Source organism: Apiospora kogelbergensis (assembly GCF_038363985.1).
Source record: "Apiospora kogelbergensis strain CBS 113332 chromosome Unknown utg000008l_segment0_segment0, whole genome shotgun sequence".
In the NCBI taxonomy this organism is placed as follows: domain Eukaryota; kingdom Fungi; phylum Ascomycota; class Sordariomycetes; order Amphisphaeriales; family Apiosporaceae; genus Apiospora; species Apiospora kogelbergensis.
The window spans coordinates 1532618-1550575 of record NW_027117425.1 but is presented as its reverse complement, the minus strand read 5'-3'; the positions used below and the strand labels follow the sequence as shown (position 1 = coordinate 1550575).

The 17958-nt window shown below is 52.6% G+C and overlaps 5 protein-coding genes across 5 annotated transcripts; 3 read left to right on the top strand and 2 right to left on the bottom strand.

The window, feature by feature from the left end:
* Positions 1-853: 853 nt before the first annotated feature.
* PG998_012476 (synaptobrevin-like protein) lies at positions 854-1754 on the bottom strand (the record flags this gene model as incomplete). Its single annotated transcript, XM_066879292.1, has 3 exons — positions 854-879; positions 946-1177; positions 1647-1754. 3 exons carry the CDS (start codon positions 1752-1754, stop codon positions 854-856), a joined length of 366 nt encoding a protein of 121 aa, XP_066725676.1.
* A 3354-nt stretch (positions 1755-5108) lies between these two features.
* PG998_012475 (uncharacterized protein) lies at positions 5109-8787 on the top strand (the record flags this gene model as incomplete). The annotated part of the gene is made up of 7 exons (XM_066879291.1): positions 5109-5205; positions 5274-5378; positions 5438-5997; positions 6172-6533; positions 6580-7177; positions 7579-7882; positions 7979-8787. The coding sequence occupies 7 exons, from the start codon at positions 5109-5111 to the stop codon at positions 8785-8787; spliced, it is 2835 nt and encodes a 944-aa protein (XP_066725675.1).
* A 1919-nt stretch (positions 8788-10706) lies between these two features.
* PG998_012474 (uncharacterized protein) lies at positions 10707-11315 on the top strand (the record flags this gene model as incomplete). Its single annotated transcript, XM_066879290.1, has 1 exon — positions 10707-11315. One exon carries the CDS (start codon positions 10707-10709, stop codon positions 11313-11315), a length of 609 nt encoding a protein of 202 aa, XP_066725674.1.
* Positions 11316-13409: 2094 nt separating this feature from the next.
* On the top strand, positions 13410-14201 carry PG998_012473 (uncharacterized protein; the record flags this gene model as incomplete). The annotated part of the gene is made up of 1 exon (XM_066879289.1): positions 13410-14201. One exon carries the CDS (start codon positions 13410-13412, stop codon positions 14199-14201), a length of 792 nt encoding a protein of 263 aa, XP_066725673.1.
* Positions 14202-14946: 745 nt separating this feature from the next.
* PG998_012472 (Autophagy-related 29) lies at positions 14947-16493 on the bottom strand (the record flags this gene model as incomplete). Its single annotated transcript, XM_066879288.1, has 4 exons — positions 14947-15080; positions 15151-16143; positions 16212-16323; positions 16410-16493. The coding sequence occupies 4 exons, from the start codon at positions 16491-16493 to the stop codon at positions 14947-14949; spliced, it is 1323 nt and encodes a 440-aa protein (XP_066725672.1).
* Between the last annotated feature and the right edge of the window lie 1465 nt (positions 16494-17958).

Here is a 17958-nt window from a genome sequence, read left to right as displayed (position 1 = left end):
TCTTGGCTAAGTAAGGCATCCTCCTCTCACGACAAAACTTGAAGTGCTATCTTTAACAACGATGCATTGGGTTTCCGATGTAATAGTAATAATCATAGACCAAACCTTGGTATAGGGGTCGAGAAGGAAATGCAAGATATTGGGGGACTTGGTACATCTTCCGACGCCAACACCATTTATGGTCCTCGCTACCACAAGGTACTATATATAGATCGCATGCCAATACCGACTTGCCCGTAGCAAGCGACGGCACGGCCGCCCCAGTACTAGTTGCAATACCGGTACACAAAACTCAGCGTACAAGTCTAAATTGTGGATGGTTTTCGTATGCCGTACACTCGGGTATACTGTGCTGTACCACGCATATATTCTACTGTTGCATCATATCAATCAATGCCTGGCACCATGACCATTAGGTCGCTTTTCGCAGATATCATAAGGTATGTCAATTAGTCGGGAAAACGCCCCGTCTCGTCTCGCCTCGCCATCATACATACAGGGGCCATCCACTCCGTCATCTGTTTAGTATATCTGCTCGGGGGTGTGTGGGCGGGGGTATCGAGCTGGAAGCCTCGTATCAACCATGCATAGCGTGCCAAAGCAGGAAAACAAGACCAGTGAAAACACGGCGGCAAAAAATAAACTCCATCGTTCTGTAGAATTCGTAAATCCGGTGACCGAACCGCCCAATGTGTGTGTGTGTGTGTGTGTGTGTGCTCGAAGCCCGCGAGATTCAAGCCGTCATCATCATCGGGATTTTGTTTGTAGCGTCAAAGTCGTCCTCGTTATCTAAGTCCCCTGGACTGTAGCCAACACTGCCTGAGCCTCAGGCGGAAAGAGAAAAGGCCCTCGCTTAGTTTTTATGCTGAGTTGCAACGACTAAAAAGGGATACGAGTTAGATACATATTTCTCCTTTGTGAGCTTCAGGATACGTGTGCACTTACCAGCAGGGACCACGATGACCAGGATGAGGATGATGATGCCAATAATCAGGCACATCCTCATCTTCATGTCCTTCCACCACATCTGCTTGCGCACCCGGTTGGCACCGCGACGGAAACCTTGGGCCGATGTGGCCAGGTTGTCTGTCTTGTCCTGCAGGTTATCGAGACGCTCGCCACGTTGAGAAACCTTGTTGATGTTCTCTCGCATCACACCAACGGTGTCATCGATTTGCTGTTCAGAACCTCAAGTCAGTCGGGTTGCTCAATAAGTATGATCGCCGGATGTCTAAGGATATCTCTTGGATCGCCGCGAGACTGCGCCTGTGAATGAGACGCAACTCGCTCTTCGCAGGTGTTGGGCCACTTTGATTGCTCGGTATATCGTATTCGTTGCATAGAAGGAGCACTCGAGCTTTAATTGGCATCCAGCTAGAAACCGCGTCGCAGAACCGAACAATGCATTCATCTACACATAGAATGCGACGCACGTCTTTGTGATATCGAGTTTGTGCGAATGTAACATCGCAGATGGTTGATGGTACCGATGCAGTCTCCCGTGTCATTCGGGATTGATGACAAGTTGCCATGTGAAGGCTCGGCGCCCCAAGTAGTTGGCGAAGACAAAGGCGCGGCATCGGAATCTCGCGATCCAGGGACATGTCCATCTCGGAATTTCAAAAAGCATAATGAAAGCGACTTACCGCTTGCAGCGCTTGCGTTTTGGCATTGCCGCCTTGCTGAGGTGCAGCACCAGCCTGGCCGCTGGGGATGTAGGGGTCGTAGGGGGCTTCTTGGTTGTGGGAGGCCATTTTGAGAGAGGAAGTGTCGAAGACGGAACGAATCAATCGTAGAGAATTCGAATCTGGGTTGACAAAGGTCGGTTCGAAATAGTGATGCTTGGGCGGTCGGTTGTGGTGATTGGGAGAGCAGAGTTGGTGGTATGTGAAAGAGAAAGAGGTTGGAGGATGGCGAGGTACAATGGGCGAAAGAGGTTGTTCTGGGATCCGGGAGGGTCAGGGAGGCTAAGGTGTGAGCAAGAGTGGTATGTGGTGGTATGCAAGATTGATGGGCTAGGTACTTCTGGGGCGGCTGGCTTTGTTTGGCTGGAGCCTGGGTGGTGTTGGATGGACGCTCAAGTTACTTTCTGTTAGGGGAGTCCGAGCTCTTTTTCCCTCTCAAACAGGGACGGTCGGAGGTAGGGGTGTCCTATTCCAATGGTTTGATGGCCTTAACACAGCGTAACTATGGAATGGATCACCAGGCAACCGAAGGGTCTTGGCTCCTCCTCTCTGTCTCTTGATCCTCCTATGGTTTTTTTTGTTTCCAAGAGAAACCAGCCAGTGACTAGCCAAGCGTCATTCCCCATTGAAGTCACTCAGCAACACGCTGTTACCGTAACTTCGTAAGTAATACGAGGACACTCATCCTGAACTAGCTCAAGATGGTGGCTGGTCAGAAGCTGGTGGCGGGCTTCGGCCTCGGTGGTCAACCGTCCACGCAATGCGCAACCCAACCGGGCTAGACGCTTACTCGCCCATCGCTGGAATGCGGCAGTGTCTCGATATTGACGACGGAGAAGACTGGGACGAACATCGATCCTGGTCACTCGGTCGGGATTTTTACTGCTGTTATTGTCGAATTGCCCTACTACGTCAATACAACAAGCATGCTGTATTGCCCAGCCAGCAGCAGCCACCTCAGCGCCCAAACCCCACTAAAATAAATGGTCAACATGAATCTAATCAGGGTCACCCGCCAGCCTCATGCATCGAGAACAACATCAGAATCCGAAGTGTTACCTAATGCAATGTAGAGAGTTCTCTGGAGTCCAGATGAATCTATCTCGTTCATTGAAACGTATTTTCCCATGTGTTCTTCAGCCCACGGCTTGCATTAGCATCTTCTCGGGAGTCCCTGTCGATCCTCTGGGGTATGGTTTGCATGGTGTCGCCGAGCCACACAAGTCGAATCTTTGATCGTTGCAGTTCTGTTTCATCATCCATCGTCACGAAAAAGAGACCTGCAACCCCATTCGCTCGATATTGGCCGTGTCCCACCACGCTATCTTCCCTCTCATAGGCTACGTTTCGAGTATAGATGACAATTCGTATGCCTTATATCTCACCTCTCTTATAAGTTGTAGCGCCCAAACAAACAATGGCGAAGCGCCACATGCTTAATAAATCAAACTGTCCTGGTATTGTTGGCTTCCATGTAAAACCCAGGCGGCTCTCAATGAGAAGGACCCGCGATTCAGGGTACTGGGGCCAAGTGGCAGAGTTATGGCATGGCAGAGCATCGTGATAGTTTGCACTGCCGGTGGGCAGCGTGGCATTTCAACAATGGCGGCATGCATGCCATAGACTGGTATTTCTATTTGTAGTTGAAGTGAAGTCTCCGGCCCTATGCAAACACGTGAGATTCTGCGTTGACAGTTGCAACGCCATGCAGTGCGGATCAAGTTACTATGTAAATCTCTTCTGCCCGCCATGACCGACGATGATGGAGATAGCTTCCTTTTCTGGCCGGGTAGCTAAAGGAGTCGAGGGAAGCCATGACACAACGGCCTCGGCCAAAATAGGTGAGCTTGGTATAGCAATACGGAATATATATCATTAAGTAAGCGCGGAAAGCTTGAGCGGACAGAATTACCCTAGAATCTAATGTCGAGACTTATTGGTGCTGAGAATAGTATACCGTCGACGCTGCGCTAATAGTGGCTTGTCGCCAAACTAGAGCAAAAGGCTAAGAGGGTGAATAACTAGGTAAGGCTCTACCCCTTTCCCTATCCAGCGTACAAACGGCGAGAGACGTATTTGTCTTTGTGTTCGGGAGTATGCAGGTTGATGAGCAATGCGAACGCAATCTGCGTCACCTTAAGTAAAGCGATGGGCAAAGAAGAGTTCGGGAAGAAACCGCCCCAGCTGAGCACGAGAAATCCGTCAATAGCCATGCTTAAGTCTGCTCATACGTTGTACTCAAGCATTAGCGTCCAGACTCCCGGCAGAGCTAATATGGGCTCGGCTCTCTCCATCATCGCCCACCCCGCTTTGATAAACCCAATCCTGCGGGAGAGAGACATAGTTGTCGCCGAATAAAGGTGGTGGCTGATTCTCAGTGGGTACCACCATGTCTTGAACAGGTTCCTTGCATATACATTCAACTGTATTGGATGGATGCGAGTGCTCTATGAAAGAGCCTCGATGAGCCAAGATGCAAATGGAAAAGGTAAAGTCGAAGGCAATTAGAAGCGTCCGGCGACGGGACGCATCCTCGAGTGACCCCCGACTATTATGGTGGCGTTCGTTCGTAGCGAACTAATCAGTTTGGTGTTCGTGGGTTGCTGGAGCACTCGCAGCTCCCCGGGCCAGCCGGAGGACAGATGGAACCTGGGGATGGGGATGTGCGAGGGTTCTGATGGCAACCTATATCAACGTGTAAGTAAGTAAGTACCCTGACAAAGGGTCGAGACGGACTCGCAAAGACGTGGGGAATGGTCAGAAGTGCGTCACTCCTGGCGCGGGGAAATGCAAACGTCCCAGTCAACGGTGCGTATGTGCGTGCGCGTGTGCTTGAAGCTTATGAGTAGCAGTTCGAAGACGACCGACCGACATGCCCTTTGACGTACGTTCATACATACATATGATATGTCCATCCTTCTTCCTGTTGCTCTTGGAAGGGCACCGACACCCCAGGATATGCCCAGTCTTTCTCCCCTGTGTTCGTGTGTGTATTCCCATGTTCCTGCTTCTCCAAGCGACTGGTACCACCAAGATTTCATGAATCCGGATTATCTGTATCACATCGCTAGGCATATCGTTTGAAGGGAAATGTGGACGCAAGCAGCTGTGCCTCTCTGTGCGCTGTTACGGTACCCTTGCAACTACCAAAGGTCTCTAAGAAAGACTACGATATCTCACGGCACCTCTTACGTTGAACCGACCAACTTGCATTCATTCACCTGGAGAAGGATTTGGCTCCCAGCTGGAACAAGTGCTACTCGATCACTTAATCATACTTACATGCTTTGGGGGGATGATACTTGGTTCTCTCTGGTCGTTCAATCTATAGTTACTTCTTGATGACCGATCGTCCCGGGGTCTTATAAGGTATAAGGCCGATCTTCACGCCACTGCCAAGCGCATTTCCAAGGTGCCAGTATCATGCGGCTCTTTCGGCAAGCTACTCATGGCCTAACAGCCACGCTGCTGGTTGCCGGCCGGATGGCTATCGGATACCAGCTTGACATTAGCTCGCAGGGTATGTATGAACCAAGTTCCGCTGAAGTGTTGCTTTGGGATATATGCTAATCGTTCGTTTACTACCAGACTCCATCAAAGATGTGTCCAAAAGCATGGCTCAGGATCTGATGTCCTTTTACAACGGTGATAAGCCAGGTGGCACACCTGGGCTTCTTCCACAGCCATATTATTGTAAGAATTGATCCCAATGTTGTTAGGATATTGTGGTATACTGATCACCGCCGGTAAAGGGTGGGAAGCTGGTGCCTTCCTTGGCGCCATGATCGACTACTGGTATTATACAGGTGACACCACTTACAACAAAATCACATCAGACGGCTTGCTTTTCCAGGTTGGTCCAAACAACGACTATATGCCACCCAATCAGACCTTGACAGAAGGCAACGATGACCAAGGGTTTTGGGGCATGGCCGTCATGTCGGCCGCCGAGTACAACTTTCCGAACCCTCCCGCGGGCCAGCCGGGCTGGCTGGCGCTGGCCCAGGCTGTCTTTAACACCCAAGCGGCCAGATGGGACACGGAACACTGCAACGGCGGTTTGCGATGGCAGATCTTCACGTGGAACAATGGTTTCGATTACAAGAACAGCATATCGCAGGCGTGTTTCTTCAACATAGCTGCGCGCCTAGCCCTGTACACCGGCAACAGCACGTATGCCGACTGGGCTATCAAAACCTGGGATTGGATGGTGGATGTAAAATTCATCGACGAAAACTACTACATCTATGATGGCGCGCACACCCCCAACAACTGCTCGGTTGTTGTGCCGTACCAGTTTTCTTACAACCCCGTACGTACTCTCTTCTGGCAATTGGGTCCTCATAATGCTTATCCTGCGGGCCTTGATTCTCCGATCGGCAAGGAACCGACCCTCAGGATATAGGTGAACTGACTCGAGATGCATTAGGGGGCGTTTCTTCTGGGTGCTGCAGCTATGCATGCGTATACGAATAATCTCAAACAGACTGACAAGAGTGATACGTGGCATGAAAGGGTAGATGGTCTATTGAATGGCACCGATGTATTCTTTCTTAGCAAGCCTCCCGGAGCGCCTAAAGTCATGCTCGAAGTGGCTTGTGAAAGGGTCAACCTCTGCAACGTGGACCAGCAATCCTTCAAAGCCTACCTCAGCCGTTGGATGGCGGCCACCACCAAGTGGGCGCCCTGGACTTACGACCACATCAAACCTCTGCTCCAGAACTCGGCGGTGGCCGCGGCGAAGCAGTGCACGGGCGGCGCCAACGGCCGCATGTGCGGGATCCGCTGGGTGAATAACACCGGGGGCGACGGCGTGTGGGACGGGACACAGGGCGTGGGCCAGCAGATGTCGGCCCTGGAGGTCGTGCTCGCCAACATGATAGAGCAGGCCCAGCCCCCCCGTCACGAACAGCACCGGCGGCACCAGCGAGGGCAACGCGGGCGCCGGCGGGTCGGACATCGGGCGGACGGACCCCCACGGAGCCGCCTACACGACGGCGCCCATTCAGACGGGCGACCGGGTCGGCGCCGCGCTCTGCACCGTGGCCGTTCTAGGCGCGCTGGTCGCGACCTGCATCTTCATGCTGGCTGATGAGTCCAAGTCAAACCGCGAGAACTGGCAGGATGTGCGCTCTGCCTTTGCCGGCGGGATGGGGGCGGCCAAGCTGTCGAAAAGGGGCAAAAGCACAAGTCACGATGAGAAGGGAAAGGGGGTTGCCGACTACAGCCCGAACGGGTCGGCAGAAAAGACCTCCACCCCGGCATACGGGATATTCAAGGGGCCTTCAACAACAACGACGACCACTGGAGGTCCGCTACAAAGACCGAGGCAAACAGCGAGAGGTGGCTCTTCTCAGTATCGATCTGCTGCTTTTGCTTCTCAAAACGAAGCATTGCCAGTAACAGATAGAGCCAGCGCCCGCCCCCAAAGGGAGAGTGGATCAAATCGTTATTTACAGAAGAAACGAGCCAGAAACGTCGTAGACTCTAGGGTCAGTTGATTTACGCGGCATTGGAAACGGCCAGCATGATTTATCAAATGCATCAGGGCGGAGTTATTTTTGCCGGCTGGAATATGTATATATATATATATAACTAGTGCTGCGCAATCTCATCCTTGGCATATACTCTGTTGCCTTTTGCGCCAAGCTGTAGCGGTAATTCTAAGAAGGTCGTAGTATGAAAATCAGCTTACTTAATGAAGAAACATACGATTGGGTAGGGTCATTGACCCCTCGTGTCCGATCCCGGGGCAGCTAGCTAGCTACCAGTTTTTGGAGGGGCAATTAAATGAATCAGACTCCAACCATGCGTACAAAAGGTCATACCATCACATATCCAATTGATACTTTTGGACACACCCACAGCAGCAGACCGCTCACACCAACAACAGGAAGACACCGAAACCATGGCCCCGACAGAGTTCCCCAAGAAGAAGTGCGGCGTGCTGGGCTGCACGGGATCCGTCGGCCAGCGCTTTATCTTACTTCTGGCGCAACACCCGCACTTCGTCCTCCACGCCGTGGGCGCCTCGCCGCGATCCGCTGGCAAGAAGTACAAGGATGCCGTGAAGTGGCAGCAGGCCTCGCCCATGGGTGCCGTGGGCGACCTGGTTGTGCGCGAGTGCAAGGCCAGCGAATTCGCCGACTGCGACGTCGTCTTCAGTGGCCTCAACGCCGAAGAGGCTGAGAGCATAGGTACGTTCATGTTCACTATGATTTCGTTGCCACTGGCAATTACGCCCATATTATCGCACCCGCGAGCACAATGACTGACGCGCATAACTCATGCAGAAATGGAGTTCCTCAAGGCCAACCTCGCCGTCTTCTCCAACGCCAAGAACTACCGCCGCGACCCCCTCGTGCCCCTCGTCGTCCCGACCGTCAACCTGCCACATCTGGACCTCATCCCCCACCAGCGCGAGCACCACAAGCTTCAGAAGGGCTTCCTGGTGTGCAACTCCAACTGCGCCGTCATCGGACTCGTCATCCCCTTCGCCGCGCTGCAGGCCCGCTTCGGCCCCGTCGACCAGGTTTCGGTCGTGACCATGCAAGCCCTCTCGGGCGCGGGCTACCCAGGCGTGCCGTCGCTGGATATCATCGACAACGTGGTGCCCTTCATCTCGGGAGAGGAGGATAAGTTGGAGACGGAGGCGCGCAAGATCCTGGGCGACATCAACGAGGCCAAGACGGCCTTCGTCGAGCAGGACCAGCTGCGCGTTAGCGCCTCCTGCAACCGCGTGCCCGTTATCGACGGCCACACCGCCTGCGTCTCTCTCAAGTTCAAGAACCAGCCCGCGCCCAGCGCCGAGGAGGTCAAAAAGGCCCTGAGCGAGTACGTGAGCGAGGCCCAGCAGCTGGGCTGCCCCTCGGCCCCCGAGCAGAGCATCAAGGTCTTCGGCGACGACCAGCCCAACCGCCCCCAGCCACGCCTGGACCGCGACCTCGGACGCGGCTACACCGTCAGCGTGGGCCGCGTGCGTGAGGATGACAGCGGCATCTTCGACATCAAATTTGTGGCGCTCAGCCACAACACCGTCATCGGAGCCGCCGGATCTTCGATACTGAACGCTGAGGCCGCCGTTCTCAAGGGATATCTTTAGAGCTCTAGAGAGATGATATGTTATATAACGAAAAGCTAAGATACATATTGACTGCATTCACTGGCGTTTGGCTGTTGGTAAAATAGAAGAGCTGGGTTGGCGGGGTATTAGATAATAGAGAAATTACTCATTTTCCTGCTGTTTCTGTGTTATATCTCCCTCTGCCAAAATTCAGGCTAACTCATACATTCTTACCATGTTAAGGTATGTACGAGGGTTTACCGTGGGCTACTTCCATCCCATCGCAATGGCAGAAGCACAAATCTGGGCAGTGAAAAATTCAGTATTCCTTAACCACATGGTCTGATTGGTCTTCACCGAGCCCGAGACAATGATGATTGGAATCCCAAAACGCAGACTGGATGGCACAAAATGAGGGAAATCGGATTCCATGTGGGACACACAGGACGAAAGAAGAAGTTTGACTCGGGGAATCTACGACAGGATAGTCGGTTGAACAAGAGACGCACAATAGGCGTCGTGTCTGGGTGTGCTCTTCTTATGTCAATCGTACCTGTGTTACAGAGAAGGGGGCTGATAGGGATCCAGCACCCAGACAAGCAGATTGGAAGATTGATCTCAAGAGCGGGTGAAATGTCGGTTGGTCGCAAAAGGGGTCCAGGGGCCCTCTCGGTTATCAGACGTTTAATTGGCATTGGAGGCCCAAACAGAGCAGTTCGGGAAGATACAGTGGCTTGCCCATGCAGAGAGCCGCCCGCTTGGCTGCCGCTGTTTACCTCTTGGAACTCGGGAGAGGGCACAGGGAGAGAAAGAGATCAGATCATGTAAGATGCAGGTACCAAAGGGAGTTGTTGGGTGGATAGAGCAAGCAAACACTTGCGTCGGGGTCGCCAGTCGTAGGGGGACTTGCCACATATATACAAGATTGGAACAAGGGTTCCCCAGATATGTATGCTGCCAGATTTGGATGCCGCCTCGATGCACAAGGGGGTCGCTAATCGGGACGATGATATGCTGCGCTCGTTCAACAACGGAAGTTGCACCAACGGGTTTCTGGTCGAAACATGGCTTTCTCCCTCTCCTGTACACGCCCTCATCAGAGAGGGCCGGCTGAGAGAAAGAGATATCGTCTACAGTAACCAGGTTCAGGAGAGATGGACCACTTGAGGGATGTGCGTGGACATAAGAAGCATGAAGTTGGAAGACTAGGTGCTTAATATTGGACGTACGTAGGACAAAACACACGAGCACACGCACACTTTTGACGTTAGGGTCTCTGGACGAAGGTCTCGGCTACACTGCGACATTGAAACAGCTTATTACTCCTTTCTCCCTTTTGCGCAAACAATCGACGCTGCCAGCCATTCTGGAGGGGGTGCCGAGTGATACCAACATCTTTTGCCAGTCAAAAAGATGGAAGATCCAGCATACGAATTCACTGCCTAAGAAACCTCGACTGTTGCTTTCTGATAGTGACACTAATAAAATCAGCCCACGCCTGAAATCTCTCTTTCTCGAGGCTGTAGCTGCTTCTCCATCTCCTTGGAGCACCGCCATTGCCATCACCGCCAGTTCCAACACCAGCTACTAGGCAACTTGGCTTTACATCCACCGCCGTTCTTTTCGGCAACGTATGTGCTTTGTTCATGCTGCATTCACTTCATACTGAATCGCCGACCAAAACCCTGGAGGCATCTCTCGACCAATCACTTGTCGTTACCAAATAGCGTGACGTCCATCCTCTACACCCGCGCACAAAGTGGTTTGCCCCAGACATCGATATTCAAGTTTTCTTCAAGGTCCTATTCTCGAAAGAAGGCACGCAATATTCGGAAAACAACTGCACGATTTCTTGCTATTCTTTCCTCCATCTTTTGCTTCGCAGCAACCGTGACCGGACAAGAAGATGAGCCAGGTTGAAACGACAGCAACATCAACGCCGACAACATCGGCCAAGAATGGTGCACCACCAGGCGGTGCCCCCTTTGACGGAGGCGGTTCCCCCCGGCGAGACCCTGAACAACTATAACCCCACCCCTTCTACCCCCCTGGAGATTGGCCTCATTGTGGGCGTCATCGCTGCCGTCGGGCTCTCGGCCGTGGCCCTCTTCTTCTGGCGCTCCCGCAAGAACAAGGCGCTGGTGGACCAGGAGCAGCAGAAGGAGGATGCGGCGGCACGTGTTGCTGGATCTCCCACCGGTAGCGAGCAGCATCACGTTGTCGACGACATCTACCATGGCCACCCTGTTCATGAACGAGGAGGAGTTGTTGGCGGCCCGCCCGTTCCCCCGTCCAAAGATGAGCGCCGCCGCACCAGCAACGGCTCCGATGTGATCCACAACACCAGTGGTATCACCATCGAGCGCTTGTCTCCCAGGCCAGAGGAGGCGCCAAGAACTCCCACCTGGTCGGCGTGGGGTCACCGCAACGGAGGATACAATGGTGGTAAGCTTATTCTCGTCTTCCTCTTGTCAGGGCTGAAACTTACCGAGCCCTTCTCAAACACTGTTGCTAACCTACTATGTCTTTTTCTAGCTGAGGAACACGAGATAGTGACTCGTGTCTGATCGCCTGGCCTCTGGTGGTTTTTTTTTTTTTTTTTCATGAATCCGCCGCAACTAATTCACGATTTACGATGATGTACTGTACAACTATTCAAGCTTCCTCACCGGTTCGGGAGGAGTTCCCCAGATAAGAAGGGAGGCATGGTTTCCGTCCTGGATCGAAAACGAAGGGTTTATAGATGATCTGGCTTTCAGGAGAAACGATTTCTCCCACGTCGTCCGTCAGCTGCTCTCGCATTTCTTGGTATTTCTCGACAGAAAAGTTGGGCCCGTGTAATAATGGAAGTACTGATTTCGAGGAGTTATCATCATGTACACTGGCGGTATTGCTTTTGGTTTCTCCCTGACGGCTGAAGATACTGGTTCCCAATGGAGTGAACCAGTTTCATGTTGAACACAAAACTCGACGTGGATCAGTGTTCTTCTCTTCTGTCACCACATGACACGGTGGTGATCGTAAGGTTTCCACTTCACCCAGTTATCTGCCCTAATCCTCTGTCAATTTTGTTCATATTCTAGACTGCTTGCGTGCTTGATGGTATGTCATGTGAAGCACAGCCCCTGTCAGGCTTTTCGGTAAACCTAATAATATGATTTCATTTATTGATACCAGTGTGGACATCTTCATTGTCGTTCTCTTCCGTCGCAACGAGAAGACCATCTGATATAATAAACACCCAGGGTGCCTTCTTTCATGTTTGATAACGTCGCCTCCTATAATCATTGTCCAACCGGTCGCTTTAGACGGCATACGCACCCCCATCCTTCCCTATCGAATGACTTTCGGTATCAAGGGATATCTCAGGACTGAGAAGAAAACTTACAGGAACTCGGTGCGGCTTCCCTGTTGTGCTTCTTCTTCGCCTGATTCATAGGGCTTGCATTCCGCCCCCTGCCTGTCTATCGATGCTTCGCTATTGCTTACGAATTCATCGACAGTCATCTCGGTGCCAAGGGGCAGAAGCCACCCCCTTGTCAAACATCCTGACACCTCCCAGTCTATCACGAGCTGTGGAAGTATCTACCATTACAGACTAGCATAAATACAAGAAGTGAATGTTGCACGACTTCACAGGCCCAAGACATAGGCGGCGTGGGAATCTAGACGTGGAGGATAGGTAAGCTACAGCAAGTAGGTACATCCACTATAGTGCTTTCCTGTTCCATCACCATGTTTGTTGAGTTCAATTTCTTTGGGACCCGATTGTTACAAACTGCGATGAGCAAAACGGTATGCAGAGTCACTCTGAGCCACTTGGTACAGGCGGTACTCACTAACTAACCCATCAGGAGCCCTCCTGCCTGTATTCAATAACACCAACGCGTCGACACATTATATTCACCTCGGCGATTGCATTCCCCTTACAGGCCAGTTAGTACGTCGACACTTTATATTCACCTCAGCAGTTCCTTTATAAGCTAGTCAGTTCCGGCCAAAGGGCAAGAACAATCTTCTTTTCCTTCCCACACAAAACCCTCTCACACTACCATCCTGCTACCACCCTACCTACATCACTCTCGTACTTCGCAAGCTTCACTACACCTATCAACAGCAAGGCATCTTGTCTTTCGAAGTCATCTATCCGAGCAAGGAACTCGTCGTCTCGTCGTCTCGTCGTTTCGTCGTCGTGTCGCCGCGTCGTCGCCACCCCTTTACGGCATCCCTTCGTGTCGTCGCTTCCCCAAAGATCGACAATATTGACATCTTGTCGCTTGCCACCTTCAATCAATCAGCATTGTGTTATCGATATTGCTGATCATCACAATCCTCTTCAAGTCATCGATCTGCGTCAAGAAGCCGTCGCTCCCGTCCGCCCCCCTTATAGCGTCCCCTCGCATCGTCGCTCCCCCATAAGGTCGACGATAGTGGCATCTTGTTGCTTGCCATCTTCGATCAATCTGTATTGTGTTATCGTTATCGCTGATAATCACAATCCTCTTTGCGTCGTCGCTGCCGCGAGGTCATCGCAACACCACAACACCACGTCGTTCCTGGCTTGGCCCCATCAGCAACTGCCTTCCTCACAGCATCGCTACCCAAGATATAATTTTCAATCTTGTTAGGTAGCAGTGATTGAATATTGCGAATTGGCTGCTATGCCCGACCAATCTAAGAAGGGAAAGGGCCGCCAGGTCAACTCGTCGCCTTTGCAGCCCGCCAACAAGCTGTACACGCCCAGTCGTCGCCCGCTTGGCCCTGCCGCAAATGGCATCGGATTTTCTGCCCACCGCCAGGCCTCAAGCCCGAGCGCGAGATCGGGATCGAGCTCGGCCAACGGCTATCACTTGCCAGGACGCACCCCATCTTCTCGGGATGACTGGAGAGCCCATATGAGCTCCAGCTCTGTCGGCGCTGCCAGTGCCGACCCCAACGCCACTCCTGGCCCTTCCAGTGGCGGTCTTCCTGTTCTTACTGCAGGTTTTAGCCCTTTTCCCATGGCGACTGGCACTTTCTCTTCTTCTAATGGTATGTCTTATGCCGGCCCTTCTACCGTCGGACCTCCTACAGCCGGTCCCTCTTCCACCTCATCGCCCCCTATTCCGGGCCACCAGCACACCGGTCTTGATGGCTCCACTGGCGCCGGCGCCCCTGCCGGAATCCAGCACACGCAGACGGAACTCAAACCGGAACGAGCCCAGCAGCTCGTATGCCCCTGGTGGTCAACTTATAAACGTTGTGGCAAGAGACACTGCGACTTCTCGCACGGGGAGGCCCCTGGCCTGATCGAGTTGCCGCTGATCTGCCCTTACTGGGCCCGCGCCCGCGGCACCACCAACGAGAGGGGCTGCAATAGGGGCCATGAAGACTGCAAGTTCGCCCACTACCTTTGCGAACATGGCCAGAGGGCTCCCGTTCCCAAGCCGAAGCCGTACCCTAGACAGCCCTAACCGGAAACACTGGCGACATCTTGTGGATAGCGGCTGAGCATAATCATATCTTCTACCACACCAGCGACTTTCTGTCGCGGACTGCGTTGACTTTAATATTGAGAGAGAAAAAAGGGGGATAGGGGAACTGGATAACTTACTGGTCTGATCTTATCACTTCGGACAAAACGGTCAATACTTGTTACTTCGTGTAACAGGCATGATGTGCTGGCTGTCCTGGACACATATAGCACGTAGTTCGAGAGTGGTATTACTAGAGAAAACACAGAGAAACCGTCTCCTCCCCATATTACCTGGCGATATTCGTGACATAACTTTTCCTAGTGACCACTGCCGTTATCCCGCGTGCTTTCCGCTGTATCACAAACATTACCAGAAAGCGCACTGTGCATCATCCAATGTCTGTCATGAAACAACACAAAGCCCTTACTTTGTCGAGCAGTAGGGCGGACTTCACCAATAAACGAATTTGCTGGGTTTTTAAGTAACCAACAGCATCCTGAAAGGCATGGTTCTGGCATGGAAGTATACATGAAAATGATCACAAGCATGTACTTTGGGGACATCAAGACTGCCACCTACTAATAAAGCCCCCTAAAAAGTCGAAAGAAGTCAATTCACCATGAACACCGAGTGATGCTGCCAATCCCTATACCCAACCATACCCGAATAGTCCTCCCATAGATGGCAATGAGAAGGGAAAACGAGAGACGAAACGAGGAAAGGAAAGCTTGTCGCTTGCTGATCAATTATTTGTCTTGGGAAGATAACGACTTCTGAAGACATTACTGAAGGTGCTCATCCGGCTACCGATGGTACCGCCATCTTGCATTTTGCTGGCAAGAGCTTCCTCCAATGCAGATTGTGTCACCGATGCATCTGTAGGTAAAGTAAGTCAATATTGCCGGGTCAAGGTTATATATGAAAAAAAGACGCATGAGAGACTTACCATCAAGGTCACTGAAGCTACTACCCATGCTTGGTGTCTCGTCGCTGTCCCTTGAATAGCCTTTGCCCTTGCCGCTAGGGCTTCGGCCGGCTAACTCCATGGTTCGGCGTGGGGACAGCGGTCCGCTAGGCTTGGTCTTATCCGCTGACGACCCCTTGCCTGCCGGGGTGGCCGAGCCCGCCGACGAGTCCGAGGTTTGGGATTTATGTATCCGATGATGATGGGCCTTCGGAAACCGCCGGCTTGACGACTCAGCCGCCGGGTTACCCTTAAGTGTCGCGGTGAGGTCATTGTTACCACTACTCGACGCATCTGCCTGCATTCGGTAGGGTAGGAACGCGGGCTCGTCTTCCTCCTCGTCATCGGCAAACGACGGACCATCATTGCTTTGGAAGCGCGGGGGCCGCCGGATGATGCGGGACTGTGCAGGGCTCGATTCGGACGATGACGACTCTGCCGAACTCGTCTCCGCCGGCCCGGGGGATGGAGGATCCGGCTCTGGTTCGTCGTCGACCGAGGAAGTCATTGGAAGCGACGAGAGCCGTTTGCGCGCTGAAGTATCAGTACCGGGCTGCCGTGCGGCGCCCTTGCCGCTGCCGCCGAGGTTCCGCGTATTATAGACAGCTGTATTAGAGGACGATGTCCTGGTGGATGGCGGACGGGGCGTGGCTCGCATCGGCGTTCCGGGTATGCTGGGGTCGTTTCGGGGAAGAGGCGAGTCCCGGCGGACGGACAGTGATGATGGGGCTCGTGGTCGGCCGAGGGCAGCAGAGCCCATCTGCTGTTGCTGCTGTGCAGAGTCGCCTGCTATCGTAGGAGGATCGGCGCCTGGGACGGGGGACGGCGCCGCCGAGCTTCTAGCTACGGCCGCGGCCTTGCGCATCTGTGCTCGCACTTGGGAAGCATGGCGCTCAGTCAAGAAGGCTACCTGTTGGAGGAGGAAGTCGACGGTGACTTGGAATCGTATGGCGCTTTGAGGGGTTAATAGAGGAGCTTTGTTCAGTCAGGGGCATTTGGAGGCGTACATGTCATTCCCTGCAATTGCACGTCAAGTCAGATACTGCACTGATGAGGGAGTGGGTAGCAGTAGTATAGCTTACAGTCTATCTCGGTTTTCGCAACCTCGGATATGATGTTCCAAAGAGCTTCATCCTTGGATGAATCCCAATTCACCTAGGTTTTCGCCTTGCCTCAGCCTGATGCCCCCGAGGCTGCGCGCACACAGGAATGAAGGGGAATGACGGGCGAATGGAACTTACCGGAGGAGGATCCACGAAGTTGCCGCGTGGGAAAGGCAGGCGGATGAAGACGGTGTAAGTGGGTTCTGGATGCGGTGATGCCATTGTATCGATTACATGCTGGATCCCATGGCCGATTCTGCAGGTGGGATATGTATGGGAAGCAACAAAAGAAGGAATAAAGGATGGTCTTGTTCGAGATGCAATGCAGGCAGCCTACGATTGAGTGGAAGCTGGACCCCCAGACGACCCAGACCCAGAGAGAGCCCCAGAGACCCAAAGACCCTGGAAGATGGAAGATGGAAACGGGCTTATCGGAGCTCTTATCGTGCGTGTTTATTGCATCAAGGCTGTATGGAACCTTGTTAGTTAGTGTTCCATCAGTTCCATCCGCCCCGGATTTTCCAGGCCTTTAGCGTCCGTCTGCCCCCAACCCAATCATCGCTTCGTATTCTAGACATTCTAGACATTCTCACCTTTCCCTCTCTTCTATACATACGCATGTGAGACCATGTAATTCACCTAGAGCACAAGCGGTCAGGAGCAGGACTACACGGATGTTTCAGACGGGAATGTGGAGAACCGCATCCATCATCTGTCAAGATTAGCCGTGATACAGCTCAGTCCCTGGATTCTGGTCATTGGGCAGGCAGAACAACGTCGAAAGTACGGCTATAAGTTGCAGTCTGGAGACGGATCGATATCTTCCCCCAGGTTGGTTCCATTGTAAAAACCTGACTCATTTTGTTATGCAGGTCCTCTGCTCGCCCAAAGTGCACAGCGGCTTGGAAAGCTGGCGGTGAGCGGCGGTCTTGTCTGTTACCGCACAGCTGATCAGCCCATGTTATTTAGTAGAAGGCAGCTTTTGCCGGGAAAATGTTGGACACATGGCCGTTCTGTGTAAGAATAATGAGAACTCTGTGCAACGCATCTATAGGGGAGCCTATCTATATATATTTGCTATGTTGTAGGTGTTGTAACATTGTTAATTTCTAGAAGCCGCGAATTGCCCACTTGGTGGGGTCGCACATTGATCATCTGCCAAAGCGTCAACCAGCCCCGCGTCATTGCATCCGTGATCTCGAAGCTTGGTATAAGGGGAGACGGTTTGAGAACTCTCTTTCTATCATAAGGCCCCCAACCGGGTCATGCAGCGGACAAAACCCATCGGTACCAGATACTTCACATAGCAGCGATAGATTAATGCCTGCGCAAGGGGCAGGTATGAGTGGGCAATTCCAACGGTGACGGGAAGACCCTCGTGGTCAGCAGGTGTCTTTTTCTATTGGGTATGGCAGCACTAGAGGAACACACACACACCCTCTACAACCATACACACCGGAGCCAAACCACCAACTATCTGCCGATCCTACCTCGATGGCTAGATCACATAGGGATGGAGGGGTGACTATTTGCCGACTGACTCCCAGAACAGGTTGGCTTCGCCTGCCGCAAGTGTTGCGGAAATGATAAGCATAAAAGCTTCACTGTTTCTCACATGCCATTGCAGAGGCATACAGACAGGCAGGCAGACAGGCAGGCTGGCAAGTAGGTAGCCTATGTAGGTCTT